The 16568-nt window shown below is 33.3% G+C and overlaps 4 protein-coding genes and 1 long non-coding RNA gene across 5 annotated transcripts in view; 2 read left to right on the plus strand and 3 right to left on the minus strand.

Moving 5' to 3' along the window:
- Positions 1–919, minus strand: part of LOC100633768 (hydroxysteroid dehydrogenase-like protein 2) — a 4813-nt gene extending 3894 nt beyond the window's left edge. Inside the window, exons 1-2 of the mRNA XM_003387191.3 lie at positions 812–919; positions 402–565 (exon numbers count right to left, since the gene is read on the minus strand). Coding sequence (XP_003387239.1) covers positions 402–565; positions 812–834 — 187 coding nt within the window. The 5' untranslated portion in view covers positions 835–919. The remainder of the gene's footprint in view (positions 1–401; positions 566–811) is intronic.
- Positions 920–922: 3 nt separating this feature from the next.
- Positions 923–4175, plus strand: LOC100634150 (acyl-lipid (8-3)-desaturase-like). The gene is made up of 14 exons (XM_011406158.2): positions 923–1094; positions 1164–1285; positions 1343–1408; positions 1493–1553; positions 1610–1687; positions 2293–2390; positions 2721–2817; positions 2865–2933; positions 2990–3079; positions 3170–3224; positions 3288–3406; positions 3454–3534; positions 3593–3645; positions 3832–4175. Exons 1-14 carry the CDS (start codon positions 984–986, stop codon positions 4100–4102), a joined length of 1371 nt encoding a protein of 456 aa, XP_011404460.2. The 5' UTR covers positions 923–983; the 3' UTR covers positions 4103–4175.
- A 112-nt stretch (positions 4176–4287) lies between these two features.
- Positions 4288–9779, plus strand: LOC100634276 (b(0,+)-type amino acid transporter 1-like). Its single transcript, XM_011406165.2, has 9 exons — positions 4288–4908; positions 5391–5519; positions 5592–5691; positions 6138–6182; positions 6447–6570; positions 6791–6994; positions 7978–8127; positions 9184–9370; positions 9530–9779. The coding sequence occupies exons 1-9, from the start codon at positions 4317–4319 to the stop codon at positions 9658–9660; spliced, it is 1662 nt and encodes a 553-aa protein (XP_011404467.1). The 5' UTR covers positions 4288–4316; the 3' UTR covers positions 9661–9779.
- Positions 9748–10604, minus strand: LOC109582737 (uncharacterized). The gene is made up of 3 exons (XR_002185205.1): positions 10463–10604; positions 10200–10366; positions 9748–9953 (listed from the first exon to the last, which is right to left on the minus strand). It is a non-coding gene; the product is annotated as an uncharacterized LOC109582737 (long non-coding RNA).
- Positions 10605–13888: 3284 nt separating this feature from the next.
- LOC100634398 (probable proline--tRNA ligase, mitochondrial) overlaps positions 13889–16568 on the minus strand; it is a 7602-nt gene continuing 4922 nt past the window's right edge. The window contains exons 9-12 of the mRNA XM_019997633.1: positions 16329–16396; positions 14779–14929; positions 14348–14509; positions 13889–14099 (exon numbers count right to left, since the gene is read on the minus strand). Coding sequence (XP_019853192.1) covers positions 13986–14099; positions 14348–14509; positions 14779–14929; positions 16329–16396 — 495 coding nt within the window. The 3' untranslated portion in view covers positions 13889–13985. The remainder of the gene's footprint in view (positions 14100–14347; positions 14510–14778; positions 14930–16328; positions 16397–16568) is intronic.

Genomic DNA, 16568 nt, shown 5'->3' on the forward strand with positions numbered 1-16568 from the left:
GGAAAGGGGGGAATAGAAATAAGTTATAACATTGTTACTGGCCTACATAATTCATTTATTTATTTTATACAAAGACATAACTGTGAAAACAAAGCAAGTCATCTGTTTACTGTATACACCTCATGACAAGAATGTATCATCAAAGAGTACATGTAATTAGGACAGAATGCTACAGTACATGAACATGTGTACACATAAAGTAAATTAATGTAAAAACCATCCTAAATTAGAAGTATAATAAATGCACAATTTCACAAGTCATAAGCATGCATAAAGTGTCAATTAGTTTCTTAAAACTAATTGCAAATTTTAATACATAACATACTATACTTTATACACCGTAACTCCATATGCTTTTATTAGTCGATAAAAATCTTTTCATGTACATGATAATCACTTACTCTCTTTAGCAGCTGTGAATATGGTTCCTGGTAGTTTAGGATGAGGCTCAGCAGTTTTGGCTGCTATTACAATATTGGCTCCGTCTTGAGCGGCTTTTAATGCAATAGATTTACCAATTCCTCTACTGGCACCCGTGATGAATAGAGTCGTACCAGCAAGCTTTCTGTATGCATAAGAGAGAGAGGAAAATGCATAAGAGAGAGAGGAAAATGCATAAGAGAGAGAGGAAAAAGCAAAAATAAGTATAAATTAATATTAAAGTATTTTAGTATTTTAATTAGTGAGCTCATTATTTAACCCTTTCACACATTGTCTTTTAAAATATTTTTTAAAAATAAAACTAATCCAAACTTTTAAACAGAAATTAATAGAATGGGTTATGAAATAGTTAATATGAATAATAACTCACCCAGTGTTCTTCAGCAAACTCATCTTTGCGCCTCGTCTCAAAACTCAAACAAATTTAAACTCAAATTTGTGAGTGTGATTCTATAGTTTTCTACAGTGAAGCCACACCTATTTTAATCCTCATATCCTGGCTGCTCAGACCATAGATTATATCCTGCTCATTTGACTTCGTAATGGCTAGCCAAGAGAATCAAGAGATGCAGTCAAATAAAAGACAGTTCACATGGAAGGAATTAAGTCAGCTCAATAAAAGACACAACGCTCACGTTGCTTACAAAGGGAAGGTAAAGTACTTGCAAAGATTTGTGATGCTGTATCGATCTTTATGATTGCATTTTCACCTTTTCTACAAGGTCTACGATGTCAGTAGCTTTGTTCCGAATCATCCAGGCGGCGTAGACCAGATCATGATGGCTTCGAGTCACGATATCACCAACATCTTTGAGCTTTATCACAAACCAGAGACCGTTAACCAGTAATGTTGTATTATGATGGATAAGATAATGCACTAATTACTTCTTGTTGTTTCTAGTATCCTCGAGAAGTATTATGTTGGTGATCTGATTGATAACGAAATGCCTGTATATAGCAATGAGGAGTAAGCCTGAATCCCACTATAAGCACTACAGCAAAACTCACAGTGCCATGAGAGAAATCATTTTTTCTCTATTTTATTTTGTAGTTCAGATTTCTTTTTAACACTGCAGAAAAGGGTACGAGACTACATGAAGTCTCAGAAGCTAGTATGACGACTGATAAATTATTATGTTACAAGTATCCTGTATACTGTTAATTATAGGATCCTAAATTTGACCCAAGGATGTTCTTTGTCTATTTTATTTTCACGTTCCTAATCTGGACCTGTTGGTATATCATGGTATGTGTCCCAAAAATCAATGATGCATGAGTTATTTGTAATATCCGATGCATAACAAACATGGATAATGGCACTATTTCCTCATAGTACTGATGTTTTGTGTCCTACTCACTTTTGACTACTTGTTCCCTGTTTTCTCAGTTTCATAGTGTAGTTAAAAGTAACAAGAGTGACTGATCAGATTGAGTTTTTATTATTTGAGGTTGGCTTCTGAAATGATGATTCATGTTGTACTGACTTCTCCTTCTTTGCTTCTTTTTCCAGTTCCATAGTATAGTTTATACTATGGAATGACTACCTCATAGCCAGCATGCAATCATCATGCTATTGACCAAAAATTTAATTAGGTAGATGTTTAATTTAATTACTCTCAAGGTTATCTCAGGGCTGTTTGTACATATCCAAATTAGCTCTACAAATACAAAAATGCAGATAGTGATTGTACTACTTATACTGAATTATCACTCAATACTGTAAATATGTTTGAGTCTCAACTGCTTAATCAATACCTATAGCATAGCTAATCATGCAACTGAATACCATATGTCCCAACATTACTATAATGATGCAACTGAACAACATCATTAATAATGATTATTCTATAGATGAGGCTCAGCTCATTTCTGTTACTCAGTTCAGTGTTTGCAATTGGTTGGGGAGTTAGCTCGGGTGTATCAGCACTCACGCTAGGACACGATTCAAGGTAAATCAAACATTGAGTTGTTTGCCAAATACTCAGCTAGCTTGTAGTAGCATAAAGTAATTTGCATGTGTGTGGGTAAAGACTACACCTTAAAGACACAATTATTAGCATGTATTCATCGATTTTAATGATACTGACATTAATATTGGCTGGTATTTAATTTAGCATTTTTTATCATTAATATAAATAACTATTAATAATTTAATCAGAAATTAAAGTTAGTGTGGACTTAATATAGCACTTTTTTAATTGCTAAAATTTGCTGAATTAAATACCCGTTAATAATTGTCTCCTTGAGGTATTTTAAATTGCTTTTTAAATTCAAAATAGTCACTATGCAATTACTCATAAGCCATGGGTCTGGAAAGCGCTCAAGTTTGTAACTGGACTCAATATTGGTTTCTGCTTATACACTTGGTCTTATCAGGTAAAGAGGAGGGCTTACGATAGCTGCTGTGAGTCGATTTTTTTTAGCATATCTATGGTCATCATAAGTTTACAAATGTTGAAGGCTCTGATCCAGATATTGTGACAACTAAAAATGTAAGTAAAGACTCTTTACTGAGTGGACTGTATTTTATTGTTATAAATACATGTAGGTACATTCAATCTGGCGTATTAAAAAGCAGCAGCCGTGGATTTCACGTTACCTTTACCAACATATATACATGCCATTTGTATTCAGTTTGGTAAGCTTTGAATGCGTCACTAATATAAATTTTGGCTGTATAGTTATTATGATGCTAAAATTAAAATTATTATTATATAAATATTTTTAGCTTACTATAAAAATCAAATTGCAAGACTTTCATACAATGTACATCTTAAAGAAAGGTAGTGTATAAAGTACCTTTACAGATTATATAACTAAAAAAATTAACTATATCCAATGTACAGGGCCAGTACGAATGAATCCACCCACACCAATGATCTGGGCCGAGTTTTTCTTCGTTAAAACGTTTCATGTATTTATGCTGTACTATGTACCCCTCTACTACATGACGTGGTCACGAATGGTTAGCCAAATAATGAATGTATTGTATGACCCAAGAATCTCTTATAGCTACTTTTGAATTTGATTTATGAGCTGAGCTTTGGATTTTATCTTGCTTTCTTGACACAGATAACTCACGTTAACACAAAGGTAGTATATTATTAACACTTAATTAAAGAGAATTCAGCATATGCTTTATGCATTACAGGTTATTTGGCCCGATCCTGATGAAGCCAAGAAAGTATACACACACAAAACTTGGTAAATTTAAACATTATCTGTGGTTTAAGTATTGCATGAGTAAATTCAATAGTAGTCTCGCCACGCCCTTCTATAGATAAAAAAGAAAATATATATAACTGTAATGTGTATGACTGATCAATAATGCAAAAAGGTGTTATAAAGAATATTAAGTTCTGTGCATAGAATTTTAAAATATTCTTATAGGGCTGAACTACAAGTTCTTACAACTACAGACTATGCTACTGATGGTTGGCTGTGGACAATTATGTCTGGCTCTCTCAACCACCAAATAGCCCATCACTTGTTCCCTGGAGTCATCCAGTCTCATTATCGCCACATTACACCTATTGTACGCCAGACGTGTAAAGATTTCGGGATTCAGTACAACTACGAGGAAGGATTGAGCGGGACAGTATACAGCCATTTTAAGTATCTCTTGAATATGGGGAGAGGAGTAGAAACAATGGAAGAGTAATGCGCACATTTTTTTTAATGCATAATTTTTATTGTTTTTTTTTTCATAAATGCTGTATTTTTAGGAACAGTAAGCTGTAGTAAAATTATTAAAATAGCTATTTAAGTAGCTATAGTAAAAAATAATTTTCATTAGTAAAATTAATTTTTAGAATACTCTAACCACGTGAATGCACGTGTGCAAAAGCCCTGCCTACTAGGGGCGCGTCTTCAAAATGTCAGCAAGTGAGACTGAGGCTGTTTCTAGTCTTTCTGACTCTGAATCAGTAATCCTAATGAATAGAAGAGTAATAGATGATAAGAAAGAGACTGAAGAAGTAAAAGAGTCGCCGGAAGAGTCAAAGAGTGCCTCTACTCCGTCTTTCGGCCTAAGAAAAGAGCTAACTCTCTTTAGTACTGTGACATTCGTCATTGGAAAAATAATAGGATCAGGCATATTTATCACTCCATCTCGAGTCCTTCGCTATTCCGGCTCATTTGGACTAACACTGATACTCTGGTCACTGGGTGGCTTATTTGCAATTTGTGGTGGACTATGCTACGTTGAGTTGGGTAACATGATCAGGAACTCTGGGGCTGAATATGCTTACCTGAAGGAATCATATAGTTTCAAAAAGAAAAGAAAGTCTTCGATTGTGTTTGGGAATCTCCTAGGTTTTCTCTTCTCCTGGTCCTATTCGTTCTTTATCAGGCCGTCAGCTACTGCAGTTATAATGCTGGCTTTTGGTAGGTATTTTGCTCAAGCAATGGCCGGAGGTGATACTCCACCTGATGTGGCTGTTAAATTATGCTCTATTGCTGCCTTTAGTAAGTTTACAATGGTATAATAGTGTATAGTCCAATGTATATAGTACTGGCTTCACTTACTTTTTAAAATGTGTTTTTAACATAATAAGTCACATTTACTTCTGATCCAGCTCTACTAGCATACCATGTAGCGGGTAAATTTGGAGGGGATTAAATTTGGCGAATTTGGCGTTTTGATAGCCATTCGCCAAAATAAAACCCTGCCATTTTGAGCTATTATACGCATGCTCAATGGCACGTGGCCACAAATTCGCTAAATTAAAAATCTGCCAATCACCAAAATTTAGCAATTCGCCCCTCCAAAACTACCCGCTATATGGTATATAGTGCAATGTATATAGTAGCTTTAATTATTTTTAATTGCCGTTTTAACATAATAAATCACATTTACTTCTGATCCAGCTCTATTAGCATAATATGACCTGTATTATTGTTTATTATATACAATTAGTCTTAAATTATATAACCTCTTTTTCTTCTAGTTTTTATTTCTTTGGTGAATGCTTACAGTCTTAGAGCTACAGCAATGCTCATTAACATCACGTCAGTTGCTAAAGTATTGGCACTTATATTCATCACAGGACTTGGAGTATGGCAACTTATTAAAGGAGGTAGAAAATTGCTGATAAAAATGATGAATTTTCATTATATTTTATGATATAATCATATGTTTTTGTGTTTAGATCATAGTCATAATTTGACGTCATCTTTTGAAGATACCAGTCCTTGTGTTGGTGAGATTGTACTAGCCTTCTACTCAGTGTTGTTCTCCTATGAAGGATGGTATGTTGTGTAGTATTAGGTCTTTGATGTATATTTACTGTGAATCATTTTTCTCATTCCCTTCCTTTACTTAAAGCAGCTATGTGAGCATGTACATGTACATTGCATTTAATACATGTATTATGAATCATGATAATTACCGTATAGTGGGCAAATTTGGAGGAGCTAAATTTTGGCAAATTACTAAATTTTGGTGATTGGCAGATTTTAATTTTGCGAATTTGTCCACGTCCCATTGAGCATGTATATAATGGCTCAAAATGGTGGATTTTTATTTTGACGAATGGCTATCAAAATGCCAAATTTGCCAAATTTATTCCCCTCCAAAATTTTCCGCTATATGGTATTATAATTATCCAGTCTTGTTATAATTCATTGTCAGTATGTAAGTTACATTACACAGGAATTATTTTTGTACTTTAAAATTAATAATTATATTCTATTAGGAATGGGATTGGTTATACTGTAGAAGAAAACAAGAATGTGAAGAGGTAGGATAAGAATACTGTATAGTGGGAAATTTTGGAGGGAATTAAATTTGGCAAATTTGGCATTTTGATAGCCATTCACCAAAATAATAATCCGCCATTTTGAGCCATTATACACATGCTCAATGGCACGTGGCCACAAATTCGTCAAGTTAAAATTTTCCAATCACCGAAATTTAGCGATTTGACAAATTTAACTCCATTCAAAATTTCCTGCTATACAGTACATGTCTCAATACAATATTAAAAAGTTGTGCTTACATATAGGAATCTATTACTTGGGATATTTCTTGGAGTCCCTTGTGTGACTGGCTGCTATGTTCTCGTTAACATTGCCTATTTCGCTGGCTTGAGCAAAAATCAAGTCCTCTCATCACCTGCCACTGCACTTGTAAGACTAATAATAAAATATTTTGTGTCCCCTCAAATTTATCAAAGTTATAAATAAGTATGGTTTTAAATCAGGCAAATATAACTGGTAGGACTAAAATTAATTTTTTTGTGGTGCCTCAAATTTATTAAGTTTTAATCAGGCGAATATAGAAATAACAAATGATCATAAGCATGTACTGTACATGTAGTATTATTTTTTCATTTACTGTATTTTCTAGACGTTAGCTCAGTCTACAATAGGTGATGCTGGTCTTGTCCTGATACCACTGATGGTAGCAGTCTCAACCATTGGAGCTGCCACTGGTGCAGTCTATGCTGGCTCTAGGGTAATGTATACCACTGCCAGAGATGGGAACCTCATTGAAACACTAAGTTTGCTTCACAATAAGTTCCAGACACCAGTCATGGCACTAATAGTACAGGTATACCATAATATATATCCTTAAATAAAAACCGAATGCAAATAAATGCCAGGTTAGCGATAGGGCTAGGCAAATTATGGTAGCATAATTTGGAGCATAATAGGCCAAGTTATTATGCTGACATTGTTGGAGCATAATAAGTCAAAGTTTCTGGCTGACCACATGATCTCAATTCAATGTGGCAAGTGGTACAAGTACTAGTACAACAACCCAACTGCCTAGGCTAGTACCCATCTATGCAAGTGTGGTGAGTCCAACGACTCAGACTATTCTATTTTCCATAAATCACTGGAAAAATTCTGGCATTATTACAGTTTTAACAGATGCATGTACATGTAACTTGATAGTTGATATTTGAGTAAAACTTAAACTATGAGCATATAACGAGCCTATAATTGGATTCATCAGGATATTAGAATGGAATTTGGAGCAGTGCCTAAAAGCATAATAGGCAAAAATTTAAACATAATTTGCCAAGCCCTAGTTAGCAATAAAATTGAACTATAAATGCACAAATCTAACCTTAATAACATAGGTGCCTTGTAGATGCTTCCTTAATCTTCCTGAAGTCATGTGTGTGAGGTTACTGGATTGAATCCGGCTGTTGGTCCAAGTTTTATTTTATTTAGAAAATTTTTTTAAATGTCCAAATACAATTTTAAGAAATAGACACCCTGGCTTTCCTTTAAGGAAATGCGGTACATGTAGTACTGTAAATCAGGAAAATTGTATGGTAGATAATTTTTGTGTTTAAAAATTGTACTGTGATATAATTTTTACTACATTAGATTGTGTGATGTATTATTAAATGTGGCATCTAATTATATGGGCGATCTAATTCTTGCAAAATTCTAATCCAGTAAAATTAAAATCACAGTAAAAAATTCCCAGATAGACTGTAATTAATAACTGAAAAATTATCGTGGAATATGCTATAGTAAATTTAAAGAAATTATTTTTTTGTATTATTTTTTGGATATTAGGGTCTATTGACCTGTCTGCTGATAGTAATTGGTAGTATTGGTCATTTGATTGATGGCCTCACTACTCTCATGTGGGTATTCTATGGACTGGTCTTTGTTGGATTGTTAGTAATGAGGTTCACTAGAAGACAAGAGACAAGACCTTTTAAAGTATGTACACACACAGACACATATTTATATTCATATATTATGTACATTTTAATTTAGTCAGTCTAATGGTCAATTTCAATGTATATTGATGTCCTTATGCTGTGTAGCAAGTTTGAGCTGTTTTCGACAAATAATTTTCGAGTTATTAGCATTTTTTTTAAATGGGCCAATTTTTGAAAAATACCCAAGGCTATAGCCCATGGTTTTTTCCAAAAAAAAGGCTCCGAAATCATCCCAAATTTTTATTACATTTTCTGATACACATTGATGTACTTATGCTACATAGCAAGTTTGAGCTGATTCCGAGTTCAATTTTTTGAGTTATGGCCATTTTACAAAATTTGCCAAAATCTGAAAAATACCCAAAGCTATAGCCCATGGTTTTTTCCAAAAAATAGCTCCGAAATCACCCCAAATTTTTATTACATTTTCTGATACACATTGATGTACTTATGCTACATAGTAAGTTTGAGCTGATTCCGAGTTCAATTTTTTGAGTTACGGCCATTTTAAGAAATTTGCCAAAAACTAAAAAATACCCAAGGCTATAGCCCATGGTTTTTTTTCAAAAAATGGCTCCGAAATCACCCCAAATTTTTATTACATTTTCTGATGTATATTGATGTCCTTATGCTGTGTAGCAAGTTTGAGCTGTTTCTGACAAATAATTTTTGAGTTATGATCATTTCTTTAAATGGGCCAATTTTTGAAAAATACCCAAGGATAGCCCATGGTTTTTTCCAAAAAATTGGCTCCGAAATCACCCCAAATTTTTATTACATTTTTTGATGTATATCAATGTCCTTATGCTATGGAGAAAGTTTGAGCTGTTTCTGACAAATAGTTTTCAAGTTATGAGCATTTTAAAAAGCCAATTTTCAAAAAAAGCAAAGGCTATAACATTTTCTGATGTACATGTATAAAAGGATGCAAAATTCATGGCAGCCATTTTGTTTGGGGGTGAATCCTACTTAGTAACGCTACCGCGTTACTAATTATATGCATTGATAACATTTTAAAACTATGAATTGTTACTTTTATGATACATATATGTAGGTTTGGTTCCCAGTCCCAGTGATGATGATATTCATTGCTGTATTCCTCATCTTTGTTCCTATCATTCTTGTCCCCAATGAGAGACTCTATTTCCTTCTCTCATTGATGCTGTTCTTTGCTGGTATACCTGTGTATCTCCTGTTGGTTTGGGATAGGCTGAGACCTAAAGTCTTTAGCAAAATAACCGGTGAGGTTTAATTCTTTATAACTCATGTTGCAAACTCTTCATAATTATTATTGCTATTTTATTTTGGAACTGTCAATGAGTGGTATTTTGCTTACACATGTAGATAAATTTTTGTATGTAAGCATTGAGTGTATTAAAATTTACTTATTTCCAATGCAGACAAATTAAACAAGGTCTTCATGTTCCTCCTGGACTCATCACTACCAGCTACTGCTCCTACAACTTCAACTGAAATCATTACTTACACAGCAAAGACTGATGGTAATGTCGACACTAACAATGACAACTGATTTCATTCATGTATTTTTATTTTTGCTGCCACCAAGTTAGCTACTTTTTTACTTAAATCTGAAAATATTATTTTTTTTGAATTGTACTCTAATAATGGAAAAAATTATGTCTACATGAACGTCATGAAGGCGTACATGCAACAGCAAATAATAAAAAGTGATCATTGATAAGAAATAAATTATTAATTATTTACAATATTGTCAATGGTCTCTATTAGCTCATCCACTTGTACCACTTTAACAATCTTATCCTTCTCAGACTGTAGATGTAATTCAAAATGATTCTCTTGTAACTAGACAAAATAAAAATTATTAAATACACTACACTCAACAATACCATGAATAAAGTAAATAATGATTATGATAAAGCACAAGAAACAAAACGACAAGTATAACTGTGATCTAAATTCTAATGCTTATAATGCAAGGCTGCATGACTTGTACTTAATTGAATGGAAAAAGGAGTCACATTGATTAAAACTAATTTACCATTGCAATTACAATTACTCTTATAATAGCACTACATACTTTTAGCTTACCTTTAATCCAATGACTACAGCTATGGGATACCCCAATAGCTCAATGTGTCTGACTCTCTCTCCAATACTCAACTGGGATCTATCATCATTGCAAGGACTACCTCACCAGGATACCTTGAATCAAGCTTATCATATAAATCCATTGCTTTAGACATCAACTGTGTATCCTTTAATATTAAAGAAAAAATAGCTATAATAATATGCACATCTCTGATATGAATAAGTACTAGTTTTATCACTTTCAGTATAATATTGTTCCTCACCTTTTTGTTGCCCAAAGGAGTGATGCACACACTCATAGGTGCAATGGATACTGGCCATATCATTCTCCCATTGTTTACAGCTAGACTGTGTTCTATTATAGTTTGCATTAGTCTTGATACACCAATACCATAACAACCCATTTCACATGCATAACCTACATGTATGATGAAATTAAAAATAAATGTGACAATCCTAATATAACTTAGTACATAAGTAAAGTGGATACCATATAGCAGAAAATTTTTGTGGATTTCATGTTTTTTTCAGAATCCAAGAAAATAAAATCTGCAAAAATTGATTCAATACGGTTCAAGATGGCCAAAAAGTAGAAAACCACAAAAATTAAAGCCACAAAATTGATTTTTGAACGGATTCATAAAATTTTTGGGCCACAAAAATTTTCCGATCAATAGTAGTTGACAACACAGAAAGCATAGTTCAAATAATATGTTGTCATTACATTAATATTGAATCGAAAATAACTGTGTTGTATGCTTTAAGTTGTACATGTATTGCAGTTTGTCTTTGTGGGACATTTTATCCATGTTTTTAAGTAAATTTTACTTCTTGTAACATTGCCAAAATCCCTTTTGCACTCACAATCTTAAAATAAAAAAATCATAACAAAAAATAAAGCATAATTACAAAAATTAATAAGCATAACAAAAATGATGTCAAAATCATAAAAAACTACTAAAATAAAGCAATTTTGCTAAAATCTATGCATGCATATACATGTACATGTAATAGTTACAGTTAGTTTCACAGTAGTTCATGTACTATATAGTGTACAAGTTTTAGGAGTGGTACTCAGTCCTCTATACCCAGAGTCTGCATGCGTGGCATCAAAGCTTTCTTAAGCTCCTCATACATGGCAGACAGTTTACTTGCTGCCATAACTAGACTGGTACCTCTACGTGGGCCAACAAGAGAGAGAGATGATGCCGACGAAACAATGTCAGAAACAGAATCAGTAAATGAGGGAGAACTAGTTCCATCAAAGGCATCTGCAAAAATTAAATTTTTCCAATTGGCAAACCTACTTGAGACTCCAATGCCACTAGCAATTTTCTTACAATAATCCTGACAGTTATTTAAAACTGCATGATAGGCCCCCATACTAGCAAGAATTTCGTGAGCCTTTGTGATAATGTGAGCAGCAGTGAGTGGCATTGTCGTACCCAATGACAGGGCTTTGAGGCCTTTATATTTTTCTGCTTTAAACTTACAAAGTTTCACATAATCACAATAAAATTCAGTTTTGTTATTTTCCTCATTCACCATGAGATGAACCAAAAACCCTTCTACATAGCCTGGTAGAAGAAACATCATTGAATAATGATCAAACAAGCTCTTAAATAAGATATACACATCCCATTCTTTTGCTTCATAACAACCTGGAAATGACGAGGAATATTCTTCATTCCACATGGATTCGATATATATCTTTAAACTTCCTGATACTCCAGTAAAAGGTCTAGCATAAAAATCTGAAAATTTAGATGCTAAATGCCTAGTAGACATACTGCCAAAGAGTTGCTTTCAAAAATATAAACTTAATAGACTCTGGTGACTGGTCTGAGAGAAAGTTGCCTTATCCAGTACATACAACAGTACAGTAATTGAGAAAATGCTGAATTAAAAAATATATATCATGTCATGTGAGTGGTATCATGTGACTGTAAGTGGTATGACAATGCCTTTTAAGGCCTTGGCTTTTTAGTGTCTACACTTGCAATGTGGTTTGCACATCCAGTTATTCCACACTATCTTGACATCATGTATAATTTTGATAGCATTTCTGATAATCTCATCCAGCTGCCATTGGTTATAACTTATAATACACATTCAAACTAGTGGTGGGTGATATATTGAAATTAACGATATTTTATCGATATAATGCGGTATCAATACGTATCGATATCGAAAAAAATTGAAAAGAAATAATATCGCCCACCCCTAATTCAAACCACATTATGTAGGAGGTGGTTTAACATAATGGGCATTGAAGCCAATTAGCATCATGACAGTGACTGGAACCAGTTTGGCAGTTTCAAAATGGTTCAAAGTGCTAGTGTAGAAAGGCCTTTAGTAACACCACTCAAAGCTATTACTCGTTAAAGCCTTTTCACACTAGCAAACTGCAGCATTATAACATTGGTCACACTGCATCACTTCACATCAACACCTCTGGAGGTGAAGTAAGAGTGATGCCCATTAAATTGAAACCACTCTAGTGTGAACACGATTAAATGCATATTACTTTTGCAAGTGTGAAAAGGCTTTTAAATTTATAGTTTGCTATTTACAAAGATGGAATGACTGAAATATTTAACAATAATGTGGGTGGGAAATTAGAAACTAAAATGCATGATTCAATTGAAATTTCCTATTTTAAAATAACATGCATAATGATTTCACAGGCATGTACATACACGTTAGAATGAATTGAACAGAAAATAATCAATTACAGTTTCTTTCCTTATTAAAATCAATGTCATTTTCGTAAGAGGAACATGTACAAAATAAAAGAATTTACTTACAAGAATGCAAATAACAATGTAATTATTATGATTGTCATAAAGTGCTTTAAATTTTTCTGAATAAGTAGTACCAAGGAAGAATGCATGTGCCACCTGTAACAAGGGCCACTAAAATTTACAATTCTCTCCCAAGCTCTATCACTGTATTTTATACCTCAATTCCTTTGTATTGAGAAACTGGACACTTCTCTTCATTCAGTGAACAATCAGGAAGACTACCAGTAGCACTGTCTCCTGTCACCTCATAATTAACAGCATGACCACATCTAGCATTAAAGTAGCAAATATAATTTTTTTCACTTAGTACAAAATCATTTCCAAAACCCGATCTACACTTCCATATAATGATGACTCATCCATGACAAAATACTTATGCAGCTATCAATGTCAAATGTTGTGTGCCTTCTTCACCCCTATCAGTAAACACAGGTCTAAAATTTTAGGGTAAACAAGATGGTGAACATCAATGGCCAGGGTACTACATGTATTAGAGGTGATTCTTTGATGTCAATAGGGTTATTATAACAATAATAACAGTAATTTCTGAGAACCAGGCAGGAATGTACAATGAACAGCTGCATAAGCTATAGCTGCCTATGCAAATTGAATAATAAGCAAATTTAAAAGCAGCCCATGACATAGAATCTACAAGAATACTTACAATTCACAAAAATGACATCAAAAACCACTTACAAGTCACATTTAAATATACATTTAATGGAAAAGCCTACTGGGTTTTAAAATCTTCATAAAACAGTATTTTGTTCTTAGAAAACTATGATTATCTTGAATTATTAACTGGTGAACTATAATAATTATAATTATTGTTAGATAATTATGTATAATATTCAATGTGTGCCTCTTTTTTAAATTGGACAATAATTTTAAGGTCTACTAATGGAAAAAGAATTTATGTCTCTACACGAAGGTACAGTGCAACAGCAAATAATAAAAAGTGATGATTGATAGGATTAAATTATCAATAATATTTTAAAATATTGTCAATGGTCTCTATTAGCTCATCCACTTGTACCACTTTAATAATCTTATCCTTCTCAGATTGTAGATGTAATTCAAAATGATTCTCTTGTAACTAGACAAAATAAATAAAAACGAAATACACTAAGCCCAAACCATGTCATGAATAAAGTAAATAATAATCATGATAAAGCACAAGAAACAAAAAGACAAGTATAACTGTGATCTAAAGTCTAATGCTTATAATGCAAGGTTGCATGACTTGTAATTAATTGAGTGGAAAAAGGAGTCACATTGATTAAGACTAATTTACCATTGCAATTACAATTACTCTTATAATAGCACTACATACTTTTAGCTTACCTTTAATCCAATGACTACAGCTATGGGATACCCCAATAGCTCAATATGTCTGACTCTCTCTCCAATACTCAACTGGGATCTATCATCAAGGACTACCTCACCAGGATACCTTGAATCAAGCTTATCATATAAATCCATTGCTTTAGATATCAACTGTATATCCTTGAAAAAATGATATATCAAAATCTACCATATACATGTACACTGTACACATAGTCCAAATTTTTGCTTGTGAAAAATTCCAGCAAATCTGTTAGGCATTTTTGTTTGACAAAGTTTTTAACTGAAAAATTTTTGCTCCACATGGGGTAGTACTTGTATGTAAATTGATAACAGAAATGACTATAGCAGACAAAAATTAACTTTAAGATTTCAACAAAATTTTTCACTGATAAAAATTGGGAGTTATATGAATTAACATTATTCCTCACTTTTTTATTGCCCAAAGGAGTGATACACACATTCATAGGTGCAATGGATACTGGCCATATCATTCTCCCATTGTTTACAGCTAGACTGTGTTCTATTATTGTTTGCAATAGTCTTGACACACCAATACCATAACAACCCATTTCACATAACCTATGATGAAATGAGAAATAAATGCTATAGGCATAAAGCCCAACATAATATTAGCAACTTTTGGCAAATGTTTCATGTGGCTGGACTGCGAGCAGTATGATCATTAATTTTGATGCTTTTATTGACATGAAATTGACAAAAGTAAACTGAATTTTAACATGCTTTCAATTAGAAGGCATACAGAAACATAAAACACAGTCAATTAAAGAAAATAATGCAATTTTATCATAATCATTAGAATCGTAACTAAATTATGCATGTTAATAGAGCTACTGGGTGCAGAATGTACTCATACTAAAATATATGCATGCATATAGTCAAGTAAATAAGAAGTTTGACAGCAGTTACACACTATCAATTTTGTCTTGCACAGTATTTCTCATAGAGGCCATCTATTGTCATGATTAGAGTGGAATCACTGCTAGGACTTTCAAGAGAGACAGGTGTTGAAGACGAAATTGCACCAATAACGTGTGGACCAGCACCAAAAGCTTGAAATAACTCTGCAAAAACTACTTGCATAAAATTGTTAAACCTGGTTGAGACCCCAATTTTTTTAGCAATTAGCTTACAATAATTCTGACAGTTATGTATAACTAAATTATAGTATTCCATGTTTTCAAGAAGAATGCCATGAGCCTCTGTAATTATGTGAGTAGCAGTGAGTAGCAATGTTGTACCCAATGACAGGGCTTTGAGGCTTGGACACTTGATTCTAAGGTCATCAAGTTCCACATACTTCAGGACAAACTGGGGTCTTTCTGTATTGGCTTCCATGAACACCAGGAGATGAACTAAAAATCCTTTGTTGTGGCCTGGTAGAAGAAACAACATTGAATAATGACCAACTACATCCTTATACAGCAAGTACACATCCCAGTTCTTTTCTTCATTATAATTTGGGAATGAAGTAGTTGCACATTCAAAATTGTTCCACAGGGATTGGATATATTGCACTAATTCATCAGGTGAACTTCCAGTAAAAGGTGGACTATTGTAAACTGAAGCTGTAGATGATGATAAATTCAAAGACATAGTGCCAAAATGTGAGTGATAAAACAGGTGAATGGGTTAAATACAGTGGGTTTACACACATGGGTAGTCTATGAATAATGTTACAGTAGTGATGCTGGCAGGAGTAGGACACAAAAACTATGCCTATACAAGCCTAATAAATAGTTATGGCTATGAAAATTGATTAGGCAAACTATGCAGGTTTATATCTATCTCCAATTGAAGAAATAGTGTTGTAGCCAGTATATAGTCAAGTAACTATGAGCTCTGAATATTTACCCCAAAAGCTACATGTACAAGTATATGATAAAATAATACTATTGTTCATAGTGACATGCAAGCCATGAAGAAATAAAATTTAAATTTCCTGCCATTACAATTTTACTTTTGTTTGTCATAAAGTGCTTCAAATTTTTCTGAATAAGTAGTACCAAGGAAGAATGCATGTGCCACCTGTAACAAGAAACAACCAATTACATGCAGTACAGTGCATTGTTCATGATATGCATTGCAACTTGTAGGCACTTTAAAATTCTTCCATAACAGCAAATGCATACACGTATCAACTCTCATATTCTCTTTCTCTCAATTTTATCTCTCCTATCTGTGTCTATTTTTACTTGAT

Source organism: Amphimedon queenslandica, unplaced genomic scaffold, assembly GCF_000090795.2.
Source record: "Amphimedon queenslandica unplaced genomic scaffold, v1.1 AMPQUscaffold_13360, whole genome shotgun sequence".
Taxonomy (NCBI): Eukaryota; Metazoa; Porifera; class Demospongiae; order Haplosclerida; family Niphatidae; genus Amphimedon; species Amphimedon queenslandica.

What these genes read in the sequence shown, in the direction of transcription:
- LOC100634150 (XM_011406158.2), top strand. Translation starts at nt 984, where the DNA reads ATGGCTAGCCAAGAGAATCAAGAGATGCAGTCAAATAAAAGACAGTTC. An exon ending in GGACCTGTTGGTATATCATG is followed by an intron (nt 1,688 to 2,292) that starts GTATGTGTCCCA and finishes ATTATTCTATAG; the next exon opens with ATGAGGCTCAGCTCATTTCT. An exon ending in TATACACTTGGTCTTATCAG is followed by an intron (nt 2,818 to 2,864) that starts GTAAAGAGGAGG and finishes GATTTTTTTTAG; the next exon opens with CATATCTATGGTCATCATAA.
- LOC100634276 (XM_011406165.2), top strand. Translation starts at nt 4,317, where the DNA reads ATGTCAGCAAGTGAGACTGAGGCTGTTTCTAGTCTTTCTGACTCTGAA. An exon ending in TTGTTCTCCTATGAAGGATG is followed by an intron (nt 5,692 to 6,137) that starts GTATGTTGTGTA and finishes ATATTCTATTAG; the next exon opens with GAATGGGATTGGTTATACTG. An exon ending in TCATGGCACTAATAGTACAG is followed by an intron (nt 6,995 to 7,977) that starts GTATACCATAAT and finishes TTTGGATATTAG; the next exon opens with GGTCTATTGACCTGTCTGCT.